The sequence below is a fragment of the Phoca vitulina genome, unplaced genomic scaffold, assembly GCF_004348235.1.
Source record: "Phoca vitulina isolate PV1807 unplaced genomic scaffold, GSC_HSeal_1.0 scaffold108, whole genome shotgun sequence".
Lineage (NCBI taxonomy): Eukaryota > Metazoa > Chordata > Mammalia > Carnivora > Phocidae > Phoca > Phoca vitulina.
This window is the reverse complement of record NW_022589811.1, coordinates 1,664,484-1,689,930: the sequence shown is the minus strand read 5'-3', so window position 1 is coordinate 1,689,930 and position 25,447 is coordinate 1,664,484. Positions and strand designations below refer to the sequence as shown.

The window sequence follows — 25,447 nt, the reverse complement described above, 5'->3', positions numbered from 1 at the left end:
CACCGGCTATATATACTACATGATTTTTCTCGGTGTGTAGCTAAGACTAGGTACTTAGCGTCTGCATTCGGCTCAGGTCACGATCCCAGCGTCCTAGGATCAAGTCCCGTGTCCGGCTCCTTGCTCAATGGGGAGCCTGCTTCTCCCTCTGCCTGCCGCTCCCCCTGCTTGTGCTCTCTCTCTCTTCAACAAATAAATAAAATCTTCAAATAATAATAATATTTTAGTAACATTGTATGGTGACAGATGGTGACTACATTCATCATGGTGAACACAGTAATGTATAGAATTATCGAATCAATATGTTGTGCACCTAAAACTAATAACATTACATGTATATCAATTATACTGGATATATCTCAATTATACTTCATAATAAAAAAAGAAAAAATATAAGATGATGAATTGGCAGCCTAGTTCCCAATTTACACTAGTGCTCAGAAACATTTGCTAAAAGCAAGATTTCAAATTAACCATTGTCTTGATACTGGAGTAGAAAGAATAAAAACTGGAAAAGACCGTGAGCTGGCGATCTCTCTTGCTCCTAAATTCCATCAGCTGCTCACTAACCCTAGCATCTCGATGTGCTTCTGAGATCAGAGAAGCCAAACCAGGGCTCAAAGCTTGAGTCAGTCTGCCGAATTCCTGTCCCCTGGTGGAGTAAGATATGCTCTGGGGCCTGAGCTCAAGGACTGAGTAAGGCAGAGAGAACAGGCAGGTCTCCATTACCGCACTTCTAATCCTGACCCGCCCTCCCGGTATATGTCCAGGCCATTCAAACAGGCAGTGCCTCTTTCTCTTTGGACTGACTGTACCGAATTACTGGACTCCTGGAGGACTTGCATCAAGCCTAGCTCTGCAGACATGAGACACATGGCGTTTTTAGTCTTTTTGTCGTCATAAACAAACTGGCACACATAAATACAAATTCACATCCTTATTATAATGAACCTGACAGTCTGGATGGAGGCTAAGCATACAGCTGACCCAGCATTGAGTTCTAGGTCTGGGAAATACTCGCCATGCATGAGTATCATCTCATTTAGCCTTTGCAACAACCCTACAAGGCAGAATATCTGTTATCACATCCATTTTACAGAATAGGGACCCGAAGCCCATGGAGGTTAAGTCACACTGCTAGAAAGAAGTGAAGTGACAACTTGACCCCAAGAGTATTGGCTCAAGAATCTATGCTTGGATGTCCACAAGAGCCAAACGATGGAAAGAGCCAAGATGTCCATCCACAGATGAATGGATAAAGAAGATGTGGTATAGATATACAATGGAATATTATGCAGCCATCAAAAAACCCCCAAACTCTTGCCATTTGCAATGACGTGGATGGAACTAGAGGGTATTGTGCTAAGCAAAATAAGTCAATCAGAGAAAGACATGTATCATATGATCTCACTGATATGAGGAATTCTTAATCTCAGGAAACAAACTGAGGGTTGCTGGAGTGGTGGGGGGTGAGAGGGATGGGGTGGCTGGGTGATGGACATTGGGGAGGGTATGCGCTATGGTGAGTGCTGTGAATTATGTAAGACTGATGAATCTCAGACCTGTAGCTCTGAAACAAATAATACATTATATGTTTAAAAAAAAATAAAGGAGATAGTAGGAAGGGAAAAATGAAGGGGGAGAATTGGAGGGGAGGATGAACCATGAGAGACTATGGACTCTGAGAAACAAACTGAGGGTTTTAGAGGGGAGGGGGGGGGGGGGATGGGTTAGCCCAGTGATGGGTATTAAGGAGGGCACCTATTGCATGGAGCACTGGGTGTTATATGCAAACAATGAATCATGGACCACTACATCAAAAACTAATGATGGAATGTATGGTGACTAGCATAATAAAATAAAATTTAAAAAAAAAAGGAATCTATGCTTGGAACCACCTCATTCTACTTTTGCCTGGAGTAGTTCAGGGTACAGAGAGAGGAAAATAAACAGACTTTCCAAAAGGAAAGTTAGAAGCATGTGGTAAGGAAAATGATGGGGTCGTGGCAGCTTTCCAGACCCTAGAAATGTACAGAGAGAAAACTGTGGCTTCAAGTCACATAATCCAAGAGTGATGCAATCACTTGTCAATTCTGTTGTTTTGCAAATGTCTCATTTAACTCCTTCAAATCTAGAGTTAGGTGTGTCCTTCAATCCCCAGGTCAGTGGAAGTGTGGATACTTAGGGTCTTGAGGCAAAGACAAGTACCTGTCACAGCCCCCCAAGGAAATACTGAGAATCCAGCAAATCTAAGTATCAGGGTAATTTCTTCAAGGATCCTTTATCCCACCCTGCCCTCTCCCTGGGCAGGAGCCTTTCCACACAAATTGCAGAACATAGAGATCATTCTTTATCATCAAATGAACTCATGTTTGTTTCCTATTGATTGGAAGAAAAAGTGTTTGGTGACAGATTCCAAATGGTTTACTTGTTGGAGTTAGTTCCTGAGTCTTAACACAAACTTTGAAAGGGCATTATAGCAAAAAAAAAAAAAAAAAAGAAGAAGAAGGTTCATTTGCACAGAAAACTCCCTGGCGAGGGACACAAGTCTCTGGAATACAGTGGTGACTTGGTGTCCTCAAACAAACAAAATATGTAACTTTAGAAGTGCTCAAAGTAGGTGTACTCGGATTGGCAGAAGGCAAAAGCTGCCAGAGTTGATGGTTTTAAAATATTAACAGAGCTAAATTTCACCCTGTCTCAGGACATAAGAGCATAAACATGATTCTGTTTGAGGAAAATAAAAAAGGCAACCTTAATCAACAACAGAAGGGACAAATGGTACAGGAGACCCTTGCTTCTCTGCTCTAAATGTAGCTGAAAAATATACAGTTTGCAGCTGTATTTTAAATATATAACTTTTTTGGAAGCCAGTCCCCGTCATCATCTGACACTCCACTTCTGCCGGAGTTTTAACATTTTCAAAACCTACTCTTCAATGCCCACGTAAGAAAAATAGTCTAAAGGACATGAAGGCCATACGGGGATTCCTGTTGGACGACCACGCGCACTGAGATGAACTGCCCCAGTCGGAGGGAGGAGGCGAGAGTGCAGATGGTTGGGTTAGCTGACCCGACAGGTCAGCCACTGAGACAGCCATTCCGTTTGCTAAGATAACTGGAGTACTTCTTCTTCCCCTCAGGCTTCTCTGCATCCACCACGTGTCAGGACCCCTTTGGGTGAAAATCACAGCCACCCAACTCAACAAACAAGCTGAAGCAAAAAATGAAATCGATTGGCTTACGTGACTGCATGACTGCACGTGAATTCTGCATGACTGCAAAATCCAGCCCAGGAGTCGCGGCCGGATGCTCAGTGTCATCAGACTTCCACCGTTTCCATCACCGTGGTCCTCTCAGATTTCTTTTCTTCCGGGTTGACTCCATCGTCCCAACAGAGGCCCCAAATGGCCTTTAACAACTCAGGCAAAAAAAACAAAAAACAAAACAAAAACAAACCCAAAAAACCATCCGAGTCGCATGCTCCAGGTTCTGAACCAATTGCTGTAGCCAGAGGGATGGCTGATGCTGATTGGTCACAGCTGGCTCATGTGCTCACTGGTGGCGCTAGGAATGAGGTGTATTACCCTACAAACCTGGAAGGATGGGTGATTCCCCACAGGTCCCCTGCAATAATTGGAAGGTGGGGAATAGAGTCTGGGCAGGCAAAAACAGAATTCATTCTATCTTCACTATGGGATATCCCGAGCCTTCTTGAACATCTCAGTGGAATCACCTCAAACATGACCCCCCCCTTCTTTATTGCCCAAGGTGCCCCTATTTTGCATTACTGTGAATAATCCCTGCCATGGTCTGAATGTTTGTGTCCCCTTAAATCCATATACTGAAATCTTAACCCTCAATGTGATGGCATTAGGGGGTGGGGCCTTGGGAGGTGATTAGGTTATGAAGGTGGAGCCCTCACAAATGGGATTATAAAAGAGATCCCAGGGCGCCTGGGTGGCTCAGTCGGTTAAGCGACTGCCTTCAGCTCAGATCATGATCCTGGAGTCCCGGGATCGAGTCCCGCATCGGGCTCCCTGCTCAGCCTGGGAGTCTGCTTCTCCCTCTGACCCTCCTCCCTCTCGTGCTCTCTGTCTCTCACTCTCTCTCTCAAATAAATAAATAAAATCTTTAAAAAAAAAAAAAAAGAGATCCCACAGAGGCGCCTGGGTGGCTCAGTCGGTTGGGTGACTACCTTCAGCTCAGGTCATGATCCCAGAGTCCTGGGATCAAGCCCCACACTGGGCTCTCTGCTTGGCCGGGAGTCTGATTCTCCCTCTCCCTCTGCCCTGCTCGTGCTCTCTCTGTCTCTCAAATAAATAAATAGAACCTTTTAAAAAATTAAATTAAATTTTAAAAAAGAGAGATCCCACAGAGTTCCCTTGTCCCTCCCACCATGACAAAGCAAGAAGGCAGCAGCTATGAACAAGGAACGTGGCTCTCACCAGAAAATGACCATGATGCCCTAACAGCACTCCATCTGGTCTCAGGGGGTAACTTGCCTCAAGTGAACACACTCCTTACTTGCTGACCTAAGGCCCTTGACCTGTAACAGAACTAACTGCCTTGCTTTGAGATTTGCAGGCCGCTCACCTTAAGGAATGAAGAACCACAACTTTCCCAGGCCACAGAGGCCAGCAAGTCTGTTTGAAGCCACCTTGGCTTTCTGATCAGCCTAGCAAGGGTCATGAGTTTGGGCCCTGCATTGGGCTCCACGGTGGGCATGAAGCCTATTAAAAAAAAAAAGAATTGTTGAATTGTGATATTATGCAATGAAACTAATATAACACTGTAGGTTAATTATATTGGAATTAAAAAATAAATATAAATTTTTAAAAAACTGGTGCCTCCCAGTACAAATCAAAACCACAATGATATACGACTTTAAAACTACTAGGTTGGGGGTGCCTGGGTGACTCTGTCATTTGAGCGTTGGACTCTTGATTTCAGCTCGGGTCGTGATCTCAGGGTTGTGGGATCGAGCTCCATGTTGGGTGTAGAGATTACCTAAATAAATAAAACTTAAAAAAAGAAATATATATAATGGAATATTATCCAGCCACACAAAGGAATGAAACTTTGAAATATGTGATCCTATGAATGGACCTTGAAAACATTATTTGGTGAAATGAGCCAGACACAGAAGGACAAATATTAGATGATTCTATTTACATGAGGTACCCAGAAGAGTTAAGTTCATAGGGACAGAAAGTAGAATAGAGTGCCTGGGGGAGGGCAGACCAGAGAGTTATTGTCTAATGGGTAGAACGTTTTAGTGGAAGATGATGAATACGTTTTGGATATAGATAACAGTAATGGTAATTATACAACATTATTAATGTATTTAATGCCACTGAATTGTACATTTATGAATGGTAAAAATGATAAATATTATGTTATGTATATTTAATCACAATATTAATTAGTTGATCGATTGGTTAATTGGCAACTCCCAAAATTTTGTCATTTTTGCTTTTGTTGATGTTTTACAGGAAAAAACTATAACTAGAAATGTACTACCTGAAATGTAGGGACTTGGATATCACAGATAAACACTACAATCTGTGATCATGCAAGTATTCATTACACAAGCATTACTGAGCACCTACTGTGTGCAAAGCACACACCACGTTAGGAACTTGGGGAAGAAGCGTACAAAAACAAATGAGTTTCAGATTGTGCTCTGAAGGTAGAATGGTCAGATTTAGCAAATAAAAACACAGGATTGCCCAGTTATGTTTGAATTTCAGGTAAACAACAAATATGATACCCCATGCAATGTTAGGAATGTCCTTTTACTAAATGTTATTCATGGTTTATGTGAAATTAAAATTAAACGAATGTCCTGCACCCTTGATGGAAGAAATTTATAGTCCAGTTAGAGAAATAAGACATTCACAAGTCACCAGAAAACAAAGTACAATAAGCTGAGCATCCGTAGGTCAAGGGTGGGCCCCCTGGGTGGCTCAGTTGGTTAAGCGTCTACCTTCAGCTCAGGTCATGATCCCAGGGTCCTGGGGTCAAGTCCTGTGTCGGGCTCTTTGCTCAGTGGGGAGTCTGCTTCTTCCTCTCCCTCTGCCTGCCACTCTCCCTGCTTGTGTTCTCTCTCTCTCTGTCAAATAGATAAATAAAGTCTTTTTTTAAAAAGTCAAGGGCTGTGAGAATTTGGAGGTAGAAATTATTATATTAATTGTAAATGGTCTGCTATTTTAGTAATATACAAATATATGGGAAGTTACTAAGTGGAGAAAACAGGCTATTTTCAATACTTTTATCGTTTTTCTTCCTCCCCTCACCTTTTTGCTTACTCTACATTGTTGCTCCACATCCACCCGGCAGACATTTGAGAAAACGTTCCTGTTTCCAGGACTGTTCCAGGCACCAGGGGCAGATTGGTGATTGTCCTGCCTTCATGGGGTTCACAGTTTGGTAGGGAAGACAGGCAACAACGGGGAAAGGTCAGAGAACAGAATCACTTGCGATAGCAATGACAACGATAGGAGAAGGTGGGCTGAGTGTGGAGGCTGTGTCGGGGGCTCCGGAAAGGGCATTCTGAGAATGGACACTTGGGCGGAGGCCTCAGTGGTGTACAGCTGCCTGCCAGGCACATGTCCCAGGGAAAAGCATTGCAGGCAAAGGGAACAGTAAAAATCCTGAAGCAGAAACAAAAACGAGGCCAAAGAGCCTGGGGTGTAATTACACACGGTACATTCTCATTAAACAATTGTTTATTCTCTTTTTTTCCCCCTAATCCTTTTATTGAAGGGTGTGTATGTTTAAACCGAAATGGTTAAATGATAGGCAGCCAAAGAAAGAAAATAAAGCTAGGCATTGCAATAATCCACAAACTATTAGATAGACTACAATGATTTTTAGGGTCCATTTTAAGCCCACTTTTCTAAGACATATTTTCCAGACTAATAACAGATTAATCCAAAATAACAGAATACTTCCAGAATAATCTCAATCACTTATAATGTATCGTGTCATTTACATGCATTATCTCATTCAATTGTCTACCAATGCAGAAGCAAATGCTCTTATTATCATCCCCATTTTATAGATGCAGACACTGAGACCCAGAGAGGTGATCTAGTGGTCAGCAAGACTGAGATTGGAGGCCTTGTCACTATGCTGTACTACTTCCTTCTTTTTTTTAAGATTTTATTTATTTATTTGAGAGAGAGAGAGCACAAGCTGGGAAGAGGGAGAAGCAGGCTCCTCGCCAAGCAGAGAGCCCAACACGGGGCTCAATCCCAGAACCCTGGGATCATGACCTGAGCTGAAGGCTGATGCTTAACCAAATGAGCCATCCAGACGCCCCGGCTTCTTTCTACTTTTGAAGACAGCAGGAACCCACAGATATTAGGATGCGCTGATTGACCCACCATGAAAAATGAGTCAGGTCCCTGATCTTGGCTAAAGAGAAGTTTTCTCCTTCCTTCTTTGTTGCATGCCCTCCATTCCAGCAGTTCCCAGAGAGATCTCCACAAAAGAACTCTGCCAGCCTAATGGCAATATTCCTTTCAGATGCCTAAACTCAGTATTACTATTGTTGATCATTATTGTATTGTATTACTATTGTATTGTATTACTATCGTATTGTATTACTATTGTTGATTATTATTATTGTTATTTCTTCTTATGTCATCTATCACAATTTTGAATTAAGTAATTCTGTGTGATTGTTGAATATCTGTCTTTCTAACTAGCATGAAAGTTATATGAGATCAGGGGAGTGAGAGGCATCTATTATATATATTTTTAAATAAATTAAGACAGTCCCCTTTGGGACCTCCTGTTAAGGTTTAAAAAAACAATCAGATATTTGACCAGCAAAATTGCATTTACTTGGGATTAATAGAGATTGCAATTCAAAACCATAGACAAGTTCAACAAACAAAGGAGAGGGACTTATTTTATGGCAAAGAAGGAGGAAGTTCGGAGAGGTTGTTTTGAAGGAAAGTCCATTGGAGAAAAGCAAGAATTAAGGGGTTGTCTGGGTTGCAGGGGTCGTCAATTTCTTGTAGGAGATGGAATGTGCATCTTTTCCTGCTGGGCCCTGTAATTGATGATTCTTTCCTGTTGAGGATTCTTGGGTTGGATCTGTAATTGACAATCCTTCCTATAGCTGACATTGAGTGCTGTGACTGTCCCTTCCAGCCTCCCCTTCTAGCATGCGAAGTCCACATTGACAAGGCTTCTCTTTATTTTCACAAGCTAGGACCATATCGAGAGTTGAGAGAATGTTTTTCCATCTCTTTGCATCACACATACATTGTGAGGGAAACAGTGTTAACCCCACTATAAATTAAGCCTTAAAAATGAGGTGTGGCCTTAAGCCAAACACTTAACTAAGCTCTGTTTGCTCATTTATTCAGCAACCCTTTACTGCACCTATTATGTTATCATTCTAGGCTCTGGGACAGAGCAGTGAGCAAGAACGAACACGGCCTTGGGGGACCTTACATTTTAGGGAGGATAGCAGGTACTCCGAAAATAACCAAGTGTACATTAATTGTATAAGGTAAATGGGGATGAGTTAAGAGGGATGGGGGATGAAAGAGGGAACAAGGGTAGGGAGAGTGTATGTATTTTGAGCGAGTGGGAGGGTTGCAATTTTAGAAAAGGATGTCCAGGTAAGGGCTTTCTGAGAAGGTGGCATTTATCAAATGGCAATACAGTGTCTATTTCTTGGGCCTGTAGCGAAGATCTAATAAGAAAATACAAGGATTCATTAAAAAATCTTCGATAGGCCCAAAAACAGACCCAAAAGCCCTGTATGGAAAGAGGCCCGCCTGGTACTCACAAAAAGGGGAACGTTGGTCACGGCGGAATGGTGATCGAGATGGACGTTTGCCCCAGACGGACCGGTGATCCCGCTAAAAATTGACCCGGGCGGAAACGCTGGCCAAGGGGAATGTCAATCCCGGAGGAACCTCGCGCGACAGGGCAACACTCTGCCCAGGCGTATGGTTACCCTGGCAACGCCCACGCCGGGTGGGCGGAGGCAGCGGCGGAAGGAGTCACGGGGGCGGGGACGGAGGCGGGGCTTTTGGCGGAAGTGAGCTCTCCGCCGCTGCGGCAGGGAAAGATGTCGCGTCTTGTGTGCTGGTGGCTGTTCTTCGGCCTGGGCAGCCTCCTGGCGCGGCAGGCGGAGGCCCCGAGCCCCGTGGAGCCGCCGGAGCGCAGTCGTCCGTACGCCGTGCTGCGTGGGCAGAACCTGGGTGAGCGGCCGCGGGCCGGCTGGCGGCGGGTGGACGGGACGTGGGGGAGGAGGGGACGTGGGGGGCCGGGGGTGCAGGTGCGGCCGCCCTGAGCCCGTCCCACTCCGCGCCAGGCCTGGTGCAAGATAGGCTCCGCTTGTGTCCTGCTTGCGCGAATGAGCTGGGAGTCGGGCCCCGTCTTTGGCTGCGTGGGCCCGGGCTAGGCAACAAGGGTAGCTTAATGAGAAAGCTGAGAATTGCAGCCCCGTTTTCCGAATGAAAATGAAACTCAGAGAGGTGAAGTTATTTGCCCACGTTCACACAGCTAGGATAGCGGTGGGAGCCAGTACTGGTACCCCCCCCCCACACTCTGCTTTTCGAAAGTTCTCGTTATGCCCTTTCACTCTTAGGAAAGACCCAAGTTAGTATCTGTTTTCGCTAACCTAAAGAAATCCGAAGAGGATTTTTCCTTTTTACAAAAAATGGCAAAAAGTGAAAAGAGCGCTCAGCAGGTTTTTTTTAGCACTGCACACCCCGAGCAGCGAGAGTGGCACCACCAAACTCCGTGCCCGGAACTACACTCAGCGTCTTAGCATCATGCCCCTATGGCTTTGAAACGTGTCTGTGAGTATCTGCGTGTTCTCGATTTATTTTGTGTATCCCTTAGCTAAAATGTGTCTCAAGGTGTCAGAAAAGCCTAAGACAGGTTATTTTTGGGGTCTGGGAAGCTCAGAATTTTTTCCATGTAAATTAATGGTAACTTTTTTCGCTTTATGCCTGTCTGCTTACTAAAGGTTTCATGGGCACAGGACCTTCAGAGAACATAGGAAACCAGCACTGGAACCTAGGTTTTGTGGAGCTTGAAACATACCTTTTGGGAGGAGCTCTCAAAGACATATAAATACACGCCTAGGTACATATGGTGTACATGGGCCATGGAAGGGGTCCTGGAGCTTAAAGCTTGACAAGATTCACAATCTTCCTTCTCTTCTGCCAAAGCCCTTTCTTTCCACTACACATCAGTGATGCATCTGTATCTCTGTGCTGTGTAGTATCATTTTTGGATTCTCTTGACACTACATGAATTCCTGTATTGAATTTATGTATTGGCCACTTACTGTGTACCTAGCACCCTGCTGAGTGGTTTCCACGTGTTCTGCTGCTTAGTCCTTTGGAGCAGAGTTTTTCCACCTGGGTACTGTGACATGGTGGACCTGATGGTTCTTTGTGGGGGAGGTGAGGCACACTCCTGAGCACTGTAAGATGTTGGGTGGCATTCCCAGCCTTTACCCACTAGGCGCCAGTAGCACACCTGACTCTCAGTCTAGATAATCAGAATCTCTCCGGAAATTACCAGCTGTCCACTGGGGGCAAAATCCTCCTGGTTGAGAACCACTACTGTACAATAATACTATTCAAAGAGTGGTCTGCAGACCAGTGGGGTCTCCAAACTATCTGCAAAGAGAGGACTACAGAAATATAGTGTTTAGGAATTTAACAATTTGACCCTGTTGAAACATCCAAGCAAGTAGAGACCAGTCCTAGGTGTCCCTGGACTGACATGCTTCGTAGGTAGAGGGAGCTGCTTACTAGTCATGAACATAGTAATGGCCTGGGACAGGCTACAAGTTATAAAAACTAGTCCTTTACCACAGGACTAGTTTGGAAAACACTACCCTAAACAATCCTGTGCAGTGGGTATTTTTGTCTCCTTTCAGAGGAGGAAACAGAGAGATTGTGTAACTTATTTGAGAACACATAGCCTGTCAGTGTAGATGGGAGCCCAGACGGTCTGACCCCAAACCCTGGATTCTTGACCATGTGCCATCTGCGTTGCCTGTTTTGGTCATAACAGCTTTCATTTATCGTCTGCGTGTTCTATGTCCGCACTCTCTTGAGTGCTTTTCATAGGCTACCACAGTTGGGTTTCAGGAAACCCTCTTGAGGTGGGTTTCACTTGCCACATTTTATAGCTGTAGGAAACGAAGCTCAGCAATGGGAAGTGACCAGTAAGGAAGGGCCTAAATAGTCTTAGGTTCTGCCTGAGCCTACCGTTCAGGCAACTAATAACTATGTGCAAAGTGCAGGAGAGGTAAAAAGATGAAGAATGGGAGAATTCATCAAGCCCCAAATGGTTAGCTATCCAAATGGACATTATGTACCTAACAACCCATGATTTTAAACCTTTTCAAATGCCTTTTGAGATTCCATTCTCCACTTCCAGCCCCCTGCATTCCTGCTTTGGGGCGGGGGGGGGGGGGTTGTTTTGTTTTTGAGAGTCCTTTCAGAATGTCAAATTCAAGAAAATGGTTTAAATGGCATAAGGCTACTTGAGGTCCAATTGCAGTGAGAACCTTAGAAATTTGTGGAATTCAAGACTTTGAAAATAAGAGCAAGTATTTAGGTAACAAGGCCTGTTTTGAGATAGGACATTTAGCTTGTATGGGTAGTAGGTTGTCTTTGTCACCCACGTCTTTTTTCCCCTTCCTCACCGAAAGAAGTGTTTTCTATATGGTCATTGTTTAAATAACTGGGTTCCATGTGGGGGCATTTTGTAGGGGTCACAAATACACCCAGATTACGGATTTACATAAAACTGTGGTCAAATCTTGTTTTTTTCAGTAGCCACACTGGAGAACAGCCATGGTTAGGCTCCCACTGGAACCTGGGATGGGCCCACATCCTTACAAACAAATGTACACTTGCTCGGTAAAGGGAACACTTGGAACTCTCGTAAGAGCTCTGAGGTGGTCACACAAATGGGGTTGCCCTTCCCTTCAGTGGGTTGCTGGTTACATGAAAGCCTTAGGTCTAGTCCTATACCGGAGCTCAACCTGAGTGATCAGTTGGAGGCCCCATTTCTCACCTGAGCACCCTGGAGATTTTAGACGTGAAATTGACTCCAAAATGGAATAGGTTTGTGAAGTTAGTTCATTGCTTCTTGGGTCAGAAGGCCTTTGTCTCTTCTAGAGATTGAAATGCTTTACTCTTTTTTTCATCTCCAGTTTTTATGAATGGCTTTAAAAACATTGGGCTCCCTGCTTCTGTTCTTGTCCCCTACGATCGGATGGTTCTCCGTACAGCCAGAAGGAGCTGTTTTCCCAACTGAATCAGATCATGTCACTCTTTGCCTTCGGCCCTCCCTTTAAACCTGCAGTAAACCCATGCTGCCTTCATGGACACGAGGCCCTGCGTGAACTAGCTGCAGCCTTGCTCTCTGGCTTCATTTCCTGCCTTGCTTCTTCCCCCTCAGCCATGCTTGCCTCTTTCTGTTCATTGGTTTTCTGGGCTTGTCTGGCTCCGAGGGCTTGCTTTTGCTGACCCTCGGGGCCACAGTGCTCTCCCTGCAGATCTTCATGGGGCTGGCTTCCTCCTTTCATCGCGGTCCCAGCTTGCGTGTCACCTCCTCAGATGCTTTCTCTACTGCCCTACCTACTGTTACCCCCCAGGCCCCTGCCCCCGTCACTGTCACATTTCTTCAGGCCCCGTGAGCTGCTCTTACTTGATTACGTTTCCTCCCCCGAAACATCCCAAGAGAGAATCTGTTGGTGGCTGTTTCCCACACACTTGGCACAGTGCCCGGCACTGAGCGGCACTTGACAAATCATCGTCAAAGAATGGATGAATGACAGAACATGGAGCTGCCGTTAGGAGGTAACCTGTTTTCCTTTTGCAGTGTTGATGGGAACCATTTTCAGCATCCTGCTGGTGACCATGATCCTTATGGCACTTTGTGTCTACAAGCCTATTCGGCGTCGGTGACAGCCAAGCGAAGTTCTTCCACGAGTATTGGGGAAAAGAATAAATTGTGTTGCACATGGGTCATTGGAGAAGTTGGAATCAGAGCTTTGCCACTTGGAAATGACCTTCAGTCTGGACAGTTGGTAAATGTGAAATGATTTAGAAAAAACATCTGGCAGTTATTTTTTCCTAATGCTGTAATGTAAATAACAGAGTCTGCTTCTTGGTGTTTCTTTGTATATCTGGCTGCACTTAACACTTGTTACAAGTAAGACCTGAAGCTCCAAGTTTCAGTATAAAGATGGGAAGACAGTTAACTATACAAGTGGTGGGAAAACCACACTGGAAAGGACTAATCCTGAATGTTTGAAAATATTCGTAGGGGGAAGACTTAACATGTAGACATTCCGTCCTTGAGAACCATTTGACCACAGTGGGGTTAAGAATCACGTCTGTGTTTAGTTAGATTGTGTTGGCCTGGACTGCCCTGGTTGCAGAGCAGTGTCGGCTCTAGGGAACTTAGGCCGTCACTCCTCGTGCCACATCGGGCTCTGCACTTGCGTGCCCCCCCCCCCCGAATTCGGGGTCACATCAGCTAGGCCTGTGACCAGGAGCAGCCTGGGGCTGCAAGGCTCGGAGTTGGGCTGGAAATGTTACTGGTTGGCCCATCTGAAAAAGAGCTCCATCCTGCTGAAGCACATGGATTTCCCTGGGGCTGCACGCAAGCCTTTCCAGCCCCTGGCCTCAAACTTGTGGCAGCTTTTCAGATTTGGAATCGAAAAGAAACTCAGCAGGAGCTCTTTTTAGCCCTGGGTGGGCAGGTGCTCAACCCACAGAAGTGTGTGTTCATGGTAGGAGGCCGAGTGGCGGGTGGATGTGTGTTAACACAGATTTCATCTCAACCTTGAAAATGCTGCTATTTTGCATTGTTGAACTGGATTTTTTTTTTCCTATTGAAAAGATACTTTTGTACTTACAAAGTGGTTATCAGTATTTATTTTAAAGGTGCTAGGCTTAATTTTCTTTGTTATTAAACTGAAATGCTTGTCTTGTATTCCAGTCACTGCACTGATGTGTTTTGTTTTGTTTTGTTTAACAACCCACACTGAATGTGAAATAACTTATGTGGGATACTGTAACTGTTGGACTTAAGGATTTTGTGTGTAACCCTAACATTGAGCCATTGAAACGTTCACCGTTCTGTGCTTTTGAGCAAAGTGTCAATTAAAATTAAAGTAAAATCTTACATGCTGTTTGACTCCTAGTGATTATTTTCTAAGCCTCTAAAGTACAGGTGTGTGTTCGCATCTGATCTACTCAGGGAAGCGCCGTGAAGTTGCATTTTAAAATTTATATGTGAAGTAAGACAGTTGCCCCAAGACAAGGTATTATTTCGGGAGACTGAGCCACAAGTCATCTCTCAGGCCGGGCCAGGGGTCTGAAGACCTGGATTTGTGTCCCTGCTTCTGCAGAGCCTCGGTTTTTTTCATCTGCGAAGTGGTGCTGTACACACCTTATCTTTCTTAATTATGATGAAGATCAAACACCGTGAAACCAGTACCAACAAGGGTGGGGTCACCACCTTTGGCCTGTCCCATAAAAAAACAGGGTTATTGATGGACTGCAGAGAGAAGCAGGTAGGATTCTGAGAGGCTGGCACTGACAGCTAAGTCCCAGGAGGGTGCATCCCCACCTCATCTGGAACGCCATATTTTGATACACTGCCTAAAAAATTGGCATTTTTAGGATTTTAGAGGGAAACAGTAAAAACTTGGTAGGCCCATTAACCAACCTTGTAAACTGCCATTTGCTCAGTAATCACTAGGCAGCTTACATAGAATCATGTTCCAGTTTTCTGAAACAACCTTGCAATAGTTACTCCATGTACAAATCCAAAACCCAGCCTACGTCTTCATTGCAACAATACCATCTGTTCAGCATGAGATTTCAAGCAAAAGGCGGACAGAGTAATCTTTGTAGAAAGAGGCTTATTACAGAGATGAGTAAGGATACAAACCTCAATTCTGGGAGAGAGAGAACACAGAACTCTACTGAAAACTTTTATGCACCAGGACTGACCACTAGTACTTTTCAAGTGGCATTATTTCCTTTACCTGCGTCTCTGGGGATACGGGGTGGGGAGGCAGCCTAAGCCTCCTGAATTGAACTGTGCTCAGAATACCTACCGTGTACCCAAATGAACGTATTCACTTCATTTATACCAATCATAAAAATGGCTGATCTTAATCTTAACTTTAAAATAGAGATTAATAAATATGTAAGTGCTGCTTGGGATTTGGGGTCTCTGGAAGTCTTATTAATATTACATTTTTTTCAGCTGGACCTCAATCTGAAATCCACACATTTCCAGACGTGGGCCTAGTTTGGACTTTGAACCCCATCACTTAACTGCACTGCGAATCTTCCCGTGAGGCGGCTGTCCTGCAGCCCGTTTTCCTTGAGGTCTTCGGCATTCAGCAGGAAACCCGTGGGTACAGCGAGTCTGTCTGTCTCTTTCCGGTCATTATGTGGAGCAGACTTCGCTTCCTTGAGAGGCAGACACCTCATGTTACGTACGGTGTGTCGAGCTTGCTCGTGGAGAATGTCTAAAGCACTTTGTTATACTTAGTTCCTGGCACTGTCTTCCATGCAGAAGTGGCTCAGTTTCCTGCTGGTATTGAACTACCTAAGCTTTAGTGAACCTGAAGGTGAAGAAACTATTAGTTTTTTCATTAAGTAATCCACAGGTATTGCGTCCCTTGGCCTAAGGCAATGGAGTTTTCTTCATAGTGCCCCACTGGCTCAGAGTATTTTCTACTTTCCCCCAAAGCAAAGCAGCTCCTTCACATCTTCCTGGAAATACCAAGACCTTGTTTCTGGAGCCCAAATGTTTTTCACTGGTCACTGCCTCCGTTTGTGTTTTTATGTGTTGGTTTTTTTTTTTTTTTTTTAAGATTTTATTCATTTGAGAGAGAAACAGAGAGCACAAGCAGGGGATAAGGGCAGGGGGGGAGGAAGAAGCAGCTTCCCCGCTGAGCAAGGAGCCTGATGTAGGGACTCGGTCCCAGGACCCTGGAATCATGACCTGGACCGGAGGCAGACGCTTACCCGACTGAGCCACCCAGGTGCCCACGCCCCCGTTTTTTAATACCAACGTAATTGGGTGTAGGCTAAATCTGGAAGCCCAAATTAGTACCTGACCTTCTAAGAACAGCCTCACCGAGCACTGCAGCCTCAGAGGGGAGCATCTTCAGTCCCATGAGCGACCTGATGTTGGCGCGGCTCCCCGGACTCCACAAGAGCCAGCCCACCTCCTGCAGGACCAGCGCAGTGTGTCCCGGCAGCCCCAGCGCTGGCCGGCTCTCAGTTTCCGCGTGAAACGAGTAGCAGGGGGGCGTGCGGACTGTACGACCCTGGGTGGGCAGGCTGAGAGGAGCAGGTCGCCTTCGAAACGGACGCCGAGCGTCGCGAGGCAGTGCCCTGTCCCAGTCACACACGAAGCAGGAAGTGTGGGGACAGTGAGCCACTGGAGAAACCACGTGGAAAGGAAGAAAGACCCAAAGGCTGGCTAGGCTACTGTACGAGCACCCTGTCGGGAAGCAGTCTTTATTGGCATGTTCAGAGAGCGAGCACAGAGGTGGAAGACGCTGCAGCTGACTGGCACAAGGCTCGGGCCCTTTTTAACTGACTTCCCGGGGAGGCGTCTTCCTCAGGAGGCAGGACCGTGGAATGCAAACACCGATGGTACTGTGATTCAGCCCAGGAAGCGATGCGGCCGGACCGCGGCCGTTCTCAGCACGCGTCCTCGCTCGGGGCGAACGCGGAGCCGACAGGACGCCGGGCTGCGCGTCTGCACCCCGCGGGGCGCCGCAGGAGGAGTCCGGGTGGCACCGGGACAGAGACGGCCGGCGGCTGTGTGCCGTCCAAAGCGCGGGGCTCTGCGACCAAGAGCAACGCCAAGTGCAGCGTAGTTCTGTCTCTCCCCCCATCCTGAAAGCAGCGTGGCAGAGGGGAGACGAACGCAGAGCTGAGGAGGCCACTGTGACCGGGTTACGTCAGTGCAGCCTGTGGGGACGAAGAGACAGGCCAGAGTGCGGCCCCTCAGCTCTCCTCCCCGGGGCTCTTCTGTGGGGTGTGCGGTGCTTCTTTACACAAGGGTCAGATCAACTGGTTAAACTACTAAAGGTATCCAAAAAAGGCCTGAGAAAGTCTGGTGAAAACGTATACCCTTGTATTGCTACTGATGGGAGTAGTTGTTTTTCTATCTTTTAAAAATAATAAAAAGATTCTGTTACAAAATATATTTATCCAGAAAGATGTTGATTTGAACTCTAAAAAGCAATGCGGAATCCTCATTTTCCCTTTTGAATGCGGAGCTATTGAGTTCCGCTCGTAGCTCCCTTCCGAACTGCAAGGCCACCCCTTCCTCTCTAGTGAGCCTAGGCCTGGGGTGGGGTCTCCCTTGGCCTCCCCATGGCAGTCTGTCCCTAGGGAGGGCGCGGAACACACTTGGTTTGGTTCTGTGCTGTCCGATGTTTTGGCCAGCTTGCCCCCTTCGAGAACAAGCCTCAGGCTCTCCTCACTGCTCCTTTGGGGCCAGGATTAGCTGCCTTGGATTTAGCCTAGAGGATCCTGCTCTCAAAGGAAGTGCCTTTAGAAATTCAAATCAGACCCCTCAGCGTGGAGTGAGGTGGTTTGAAACTACCGGTAATTTTTAAGGCTAAGGCAACATCCGTGGTCATTTGTATATCCTAATGTGATGCTGCAAATAGTTGAGCCTAATCTAAAACATAGCGTTTATATGTCTCCTCTTGAACTCTGGCTGGGGGTGGGAGGGATGGAATAAGGTGGAGATGGAGGAGGAGCAGGGATAGTGTCCTAGAAATCCTGTATAAAGGTAAAAACAAACAAGTAGATGGGCACAGATTATCCATTTCTTTGGTGAACTGTGAAGACGTGTCTCATAAATTCTCATAAACCACGCTCTACAAAGGCTGCTGCTGTCATATATAAAAGCACCCTGACTCTGCAGTAACTTGTTTTGTTATCACTCCTTGATAAAAATTAATCTACAAACTTGCAGGGATTGGGGTTTTTGTCTAAAGCTGGTAGTAAAAATGTGACCTGCAAGCCAACACAGCCAATGGAAAGTGCCAATGCTGTCTTCCCCTTAGCCTGGAGATGGGGCCTGCGGGTCCCCAGCCCCTACCCGGGGAGGTGGGGGGTGTGTGTCAGGGATGGACCTGGGAGCCCCTGGTGTGGCACCTCTGTGGAAAGGAAGGGCAGCTGCCGTGGGCCGCATCCATGTGAGGTGCGGTCCCTCGGCCCCGGGGCACTGGCGATGCCGCACTTGAGTGCAGCCCAGAACCTCTGCTTGGTGCAGCCCGTGAGCAGGAAGGTCTATTTCTCCGTGAGAGACAGCTGTAAGACTTGCTGGAGCTCCTCCTCCTCCTCCCGGAGCCGGAGCTCCCGCTCCTCCAGCTCTTTGGCAGAGAGCTCCATGGCCAGCTGCAAGTCGCTATCAAAACGGCTCGTCTCACTCGAGGCTCCGGGGCCCAGGCCTTCTGAGCTGGTGAGGAGGCTCTCCTGGATGGCCCTGTGCGGGGAAAAGAGGCAGAAAGAAGAAACCGATGACCAGCATCATCAGGGCGGCGGCAGCATCTACATTTAACTGCCTCCCGAGAGCACAGCATGCCGCGCACTTTGTACGCGCCCCACGGGCACGTTGCCATTCAATCCCCTGTAACCCTGGAGACGTGAGAAACCTGAGGCTCAGACAGGCGAACAAAGCTGCCCAGGATCACCCAGCTGCTAGGTGATGGGGTCAGGAACTGAATTTGGATCTGTTTTAAAGCAAAACCTAAGTTCTCCTTCAGTAGGCTTTCATAGACGCCTGAAGTACCTGAAAATACTCCATAAAACCCATCTTTGCAGTCTTTACCCCTCCTTTAAAAAGATAATCTACTCATCTCCGGATCTGTTCCCCAAAGCCTCCTCATTCTTAAAATTGTATATACTTTTCCCACTGAGGACATCTAGATCCTGTGTGAGCATACATTCTTTGTAGAAGATCAGACCACTGAAGCAAAGCATTTACTGGGTGCCTGTCTGCCAATGGCACTGGCCTGTGAACTAGTCAACAACCGTATCAACACTAAGTGCCTGTGTCGGCCTCAGTTTCATCCTTAAGAGTCACGCCAGTCACCTCTCATACTGGGCGTCATAGGCATGTGTCTGGCTGATCCCTCCATTCGAAGCTGGTCCTGAAAGTTCCTGCGAAGAACAAACATGATGGACATGAATACCTGCTGGAAGGAATGGGTGTCATACCAGTAAGGAGACGAAAGCAGCAAGAACAAAATTTTAAATGTTTCCATGTCCGTGACTGATAACGCCGCATGAAAAATGAATAGGGACGTGGGTGATCTCAAAAACGACACCTAAATGTCAGGTAGAATGTGGAACACTACCCTGCTTAATGGCCACAGCCTCTCATGCTTGACACAGAATCTATCCAAAACAGCCCTGGGCAAAGTTTAAAGGAACAAGAGGTCATTCTTGTAAAGCGAGATGACAATACATAATTCAACATTTGTCATCTTTGACTTTGGCCACTCCCTTTTGCAAAATTTATGGTCAGCAAGGTTTATGCAGATATCGGGGGTGGGGGGAATAAGCTAACTTACAGAAGGGGCAGGAAGATGCACTGGAGGGACAATGAGGTCCGGGAGCTGGGCTTTTCCCAAAGGGAATATGCTGGCTCTGGGTGCGGCCCTTGGCCCAGCAGCTTCAGAAAACTGAATCGTTCAAAGAATGGATCGATGGGGAATGGAGGAGGGGAAGGGCGCACGTTGTCCAACCTCAGAGTCTCAAGAACAAAACCAGAATGCCAAAAACCTGAGCTTGGTAGCCCGTGAGCAGGAGTGTGGGTACCACTGTCAAAGCTTAGGGGGCCTGTGAGTGCAGGGGCCGGGGCTGCTTCACCAAAGAATCCCCACTCTGCAAACATGTGCTGAATGAGCGATGGAAGGAAACAAGAAACCAAGGAACAAACAGCAGAGCCCAGGACACCAAAAGGTGGGGACATAAAAAGAGCCCCCACCCCAGCAGAATCAGGAAGCCACAGGAGGGCGGGGATGGAAGGAGTTGACGCTGGGGGAGGAGGAGCTCAGGCTCTGCACTGTCCCAGGCAGGTGACACCTGGAGGAAGAACCACCTGAGGAGACCAAGGGCAGCTGTTCCTACCCTGGCCTGCCCTACCCTTAGCTCTACCCTTAGCTCGAGACTCTGACAGTTTGGGACTACACCCCTTGCAACAGAATAAAACACAGGAGTAAAAAAACAAACTTAACAGAGAATCAACCACCATTTTCATCACACACTGAGCAACCACAACACAGTGACTGGTTTTCCTTTGGGAGGAAGCTGGGATTCAAATCCACATGCCTTCTTACAAGACGACCGACACGTGGACAATATTCTAGAAAAAACAGGATGGTGTACACTAGCGTGGACCTACGATTTCAGTACTGGCAAATCAGACAGCCTACTCCGAAATATACGTGATTGTGGGCTGCGTCGGTGAACTAAGGAGAAGGAAAGTCTGTTGGGAGATATCCTGTGAATGATGCTGACTGGGGCTGTGCACATCGTGTCACATAAGAAGCTTTTGGGAAAGACCAGGTGCAGAAAACAGAATCTCTGTAAACACTGTGAATATGCCCAACTTGTGATGTACAGTGAGTCTCACAAGTCAGCTACAACTTGAACCCTCCCATGCCCTGCTGTCTCTCCCGCCAAGTGCACCTGGCTCCTGCTGGACTCCAGTAAACTCTGCTGGATGGCAAACTGCATTATCTCATAATCTTCGTCTTGTAAGTGCACATTTCTGCCATCGTCTTGAACGTGGTAAGAGTCTGGAATTTCAAATACAGACTGATCCACCTCAAAGTTTGCCACCTGGGAAGCTGAAACACAAAGGGTAACAGTCCGGTGCCGGAATCAGCAGAATAAAATTCCACTTCAAACTTAGAATTTAAAATTTATAAAAATTTGTTCGATTAAAAAACAAAAGGATTAAAATGATTAAAATCAAGGTTTGCTACTATGTGAGAGAGATTTTGAGGACCAATAACCTTGACAGAGAAAGGTACCAAAATACTGCCTTTTCCTTTTGGTCTTGGGGTTTTTTTTGTTTTTGGTTTTTTAATAATAAAATTAACTCATGGTCATAAAAAAATAAAGATGTCTCTCTCCCTATACCCTTTCTCTTATCTCCAAAGTCCAGAGGTAACCAGTATTTCCTTGTATGTCCTTTGAGAAATGCGATGTAGGTACACAGTCACACCAAGGTCTCTGTATTTTTCCCTTTTTTATTATGAAATACAGTAAACACGTAAAAGAAAGTATGTAAGATGTCTGTAAATTAAATAAAATAAAAATGATAATAAAACGGGGCATCTGGGTGGCTCAGTCGGTTGGGCATGCGACTCTTGGTTTCGGCTCAGGTCATGATCTTGGGGTCATGGAATCAAGTTCTGCATTGAGCCCTACGTCGGGCTCCGTGTTCAGCATGGAGTCTACTTGAGATTCTCTCTCTCCCTCTATCCCTCCCCGCTACCTGCTCATACATGCTCTCCCTTCCCTCTGTCTCAAAAAATAATAATACAACATGGGGCGCCTGGGTGGCTCAGTCGCTGGGCATCTGACTTCAGCTCAGGTCATGATCCCAGGGTCCTGGGATCGAGCCCCACATCGGGCTCCCTGCTCTGTGGGAAGCCTGCTTCTCCTTCTGCCAGTCCCCCTGCTTGTGTTCCCTCTCTCGCTATGTCTCTCTCTGTCAAATAAATAAAATCTTTAAAAATAATAATAATAATAAAACAAATAAATGCCTGTGTATCCTTCAACTAGTCCAAGATACAGAACAGCATTTTACCACAGTAAAACAAACAACTAAAAAAAATTCAGTTATTTCTATATATTACCAAGGAGTAACGGGAAAATAAGTAAATAATCCACTTAGAGTAGCATCCAAAAGATAATTTGGATGGATGGCAAGGGAGCCTGAGGAAATTTTGTGGGGTGATAGAAATGCTCTACATCTTGATTGTGGTGGTGGTTACATGGGTATACACATTTGTCGAAACGCACTGAACTATTGCACTTAAAGCAAGAGCATTTTATTGTATATTCAGTACACCTCAATAAAGTTGGTTTTTAAAACTATGCCATTTTTCTTTTAATACAAGTGGGGTCATATTCTACAAGCTGTTTTTACACTGACCCTAAACAAAATCTAAAATTTTCTTTCATTCAGTGCAGAGATCTACTTCATAAGATAGTCCAATGTCAAACTGAATAATTAGTATATTAACTGGATGTGTGTGTGTGTGTGTGTGTTTTTAAACCACAAAGCCCAACTTTTTTTTTTTTTTACCTGAATCAGCCTGGGTCCCTTCCACGTTTTGAGATCCAGTTTCTTCAGCAGTGCTACAGCCGTTAACATTTCCAAATGTAATCCGTGCATTTAAGACATGAAACAAGGGAATTTCTAACAAAATAAAAGCTTTTATAAATGAACTTTACAAGAATAGCCACCATTTACTGAGTGCCTACTGTGCTAGTACCATGTCAAATACATTAACGTAACTATCCTGCCCAATATACAGATGGGAAAACTGAGATTCAGAGACGTTAAGCAGCTTTTCCTAGATCCCACTGAATAAGTGATCAAGTCCACACTGAAAAATGTGTTGCAAATATGCAACTATACAAATTCTAAATTCCTCACAAGTTCTATGTATTGTGTATGGGATTATGCATTCCCTAAAACATGCAGGCCCTAAAACATACTTACATATCAAAGAAGGTGTCAGTGGTCTTCCTCAAAAACAATCTAATTTGTTGCTTAAGTTTGACATGAAAACAATGAATGTGTCACATTTTTATGCCTTTTTACATCTGTTAGCACCATTTGTAAATAGAACTGATGATTGGGGGATCTCTTAATTTTGATATGGAAAGTGAACCAAAAACCACAGCACTTCTTTCTTTTTCTTTTATAGATTTATTTATTTGAGAGAGTAAGAGCTAGAGAGAGAAAGCACAAGCGGGGAGGAGAGGGAGAAGCAGGCTCCCCTCTGAGCAGAGAGCCCGATGTGGGGCTTGATCCCAGGACCCTGGCATCATGATCTGAGCCAAAGGCAGACGCTCAACCGACTGAGCCACCCAGGCACCCCAACGACACTTCTTTAAACCATATTAAGCTAGAGGATCATTGTGACCTCCTCCATTATATCTACTATCTGCTACTTTTGCCTAAAATGTTCCAGTGCCAGGGCACCTGGGTAGCTCAGTAGGTTGAGCGTCTGCCTTTGGCTCAGGTCATGATCCCAGGATCCTGGGATCGAGCCCTACATCGAGCTCCTTGCTCAGCGGGAAGCCTGCTTCTCCCTCTCCCCACCCCCCGCTTGTGCTCTCTCTTGCTCTCTCTCAAATAAATAAAATCTTAAAAAAAAAAAAAATGTTCCAGTGCCCTGAGCACATTCTGTCACCCACAGAAACGGGCAGAACCTACAGGTGCTCCTGTGGTTTAGTAGACAGTACCTATTTTGACAGGAAATCCGGGTGGGAATTCCAGTTTGATGAAATCTCTCAGCCGTGCAAAATGAGCGCTGGTTCGGGCCATGAGGTCAATGATGGGAATGACTTGCTCCACAAGAGACAGCGGGAAGTCCTCACACATCCACAGCGTCGCTTTAAACCTGCAAGATGGACCAAGACAAGAGTGAGGCCGTTGCCCCCAGACAGGGAAACTGAAGGACTCCTCTGCGGCCGGCTAGACGGCACCAGCCTCCTTACTGCAGCCTTCCCAGCCACCGTACTTCTCTTAATGTGGAGCGGGGAAGGGACTAGACCTGTGAATTCAGATGACCATGCGATCTGGCCATCAGGAGAAATGCCCTGCATGCTGACCTCCCCCTGCAGCAGCCGGAATTGACAGCAAGCGTGAAGGAATTGATAGCTGGTGGATCATGCCACTGGATCAGCTGAAGCTTGCTGGCAGTAAAAAATACAAGGAATTCTTATATCCCATCTCAACTCCATTTGGAGAAGGGCTAAGAAGAAAGTGGGCAATCTGCTATTTGCTTTTCTCAGCTAAAGTAACTTCCAAATTATGTTTAAAGGAAAGGGACAGAAAAATGACAACACGACCCCAAGAAACAGCACAACTTCTGAAACGAGTCTGTGTGGCCACTGAGGCCCTTACTTTTGCGTTCTAATCGTCAGCTCTTTCGGCCTTCCAATGTCCCGGTCCTTCAGATCAAACTCTTCATTAAAGTACTCCTCAGGCGTGATGGCCGTGGGGTTGTTGGCAGAGGCACGTTCCGTGGTGAGGTCCTGCCGAGCCAGAGCTCAGGGCAATCAGAAATGCCAAGTGGTGCTCGCAGTGGAGGCCTACAGCACTCAGCCTCTGAGGTGGACGCGTTAACCAGCTACAGGTCAGGAAGTTCTAGTCATCCCGCCCCCCCCCCGCCTTTTCTTTAACCAAGTTACTGTACAGAACAAGAAAATCTACAAAGGTGTGAGGAAAGGACACAGGAAACCTAAAGGGTCTCTCCAGGTCAAACATTTCTCCACTCTCTTTAGCATTTCTATCTCCTGACTGTAAAAAAGAAAAAGAGAGCTGAAAGCACCTAAGATCTGGGAGACCTGGAGTTCATGTTCCAGCTCTGTCAGGCTCTCGCTCGGGACACTGGAAAGGGAATCTTATTTTTCTGACCCTCTGACAGCCATTATACTAACTCCACATAGTTCTCGTAAGGATCAAGTAAGAAAATGTTAAGGTGCTCGGTTAAAATAGAAAGTCCTGAATCCTTTTTAAGTTTACAGATGAGAGAGAAAGCACCTGATTTCCATAGTCACGACCCTCCTCTAAAATCTTTATTTGTAAGATTCATCTGTTTCTCTTCCAAAAGAGTATCTCAGATTTCAGCTTGGGAGTGCTCTTCAGCCTTGCAGACAGAGAGGCCTGGTCAGATTCAGTAAATGCCATCACAGCACAGAAAAGTCATGTCCTTTCTGGAACGTGAGAGCTCGCTGCTTCCACTTACCCCTTGAGCACCAAACTGGTGTTCCACAGTTCCCAGCAAAGATTCCAGTGGGTTCCTGTCTGCTACAGAGGGGGGGGTGTGGAAAGTTTAATGTCTAACATTATACCTTACTTGTGACTGCAGAAAGAGATTCTCATCCTATTTTAAAGTTCTGGATCCCAGCTACCTACATTAGGAAGTCCATTTATGGGCAGACTGGTAAAATCATCTACAATAACCATCAGCTAATTTACCCTTATAGGATATTTTTTATTAGGGTCTCTAACCTAGATGAGCAACAGTTATAAGAACTAAAGCAGAAAGAGTTTGGGTTTGGGAGTGAGCCTGGGGGGGCCACAGAGTCCTCATCTGCCAAAACGGAGTCCTAGTAACAGCGGCGGTGGTG

The 25,447-nt window shown here is 45.9% G+C and overlaps 1 protein-coding gene and 1 long non-coding RNA gene across 5 annotated transcripts in view; one reads left to right on the top strand and one right to left on the bottom strand.

The window, feature by feature from the left end:
* The first annotated feature begins 9,052 nt into the window (after positions 1 to 9,052).
* LOC116628002 lies at positions 9,053 to 14,195 on the top strand. Its single transcript, XR_004298565.1, has 2 exons — positions 9,053 to 9,229; positions 12,885 to 14,195. It is a non-coding gene; the product is annotated as an uncharacterized LOC116628002 (long non-coding RNA).
* Positions 14,196 to 16,094: 1,899 nt separating this feature from the next.
* The window catches only part of ANKRD13A (ankyrin repeat domain 13A), a 33,653-nt gene continuing 24,300 nt past the window's right edge, over positions 16,095 to 25,447 (bottom strand). For 3 of the 4 annotated variants that reach the window (XM_032397993.1, XM_032397995.1, XM_032397996.1), the window contains 7 exons: positions 25,063 to 25,124; positions 24,219 to 24,349; positions 23,555 to 23,712; positions 22,386 to 22,499; positions 20,756 to 20,916; positions 19,155 to 19,222; positions 16,095 to 18,545 (listed from right to left, as the gene is read on the bottom strand). In XM_032397993.1, the coding sequence (XP_032253884.1) occupies positions 18,350 to 18,545; positions 19,155 to 19,222; positions 20,756 to 20,916; positions 22,386 to 22,499; positions 23,555 to 23,712; positions 24,219 to 24,349; positions 25,063 to 25,124 (890 nt within the window). In that variant the 3' untranslated portion in view covers positions 16,095 to 18,349. The remainder of the gene's footprint in view (positions 18,546 to 19,154; positions 19,223 to 20,755; positions 20,917 to 22,385; positions 22,500 to 23,554; positions 23,713 to 24,218; positions 24,350 to 25,062; positions 25,125 to 25,447) is intronic. The other variant, XM_032397994.1, reaches the window with a different exon arrangement.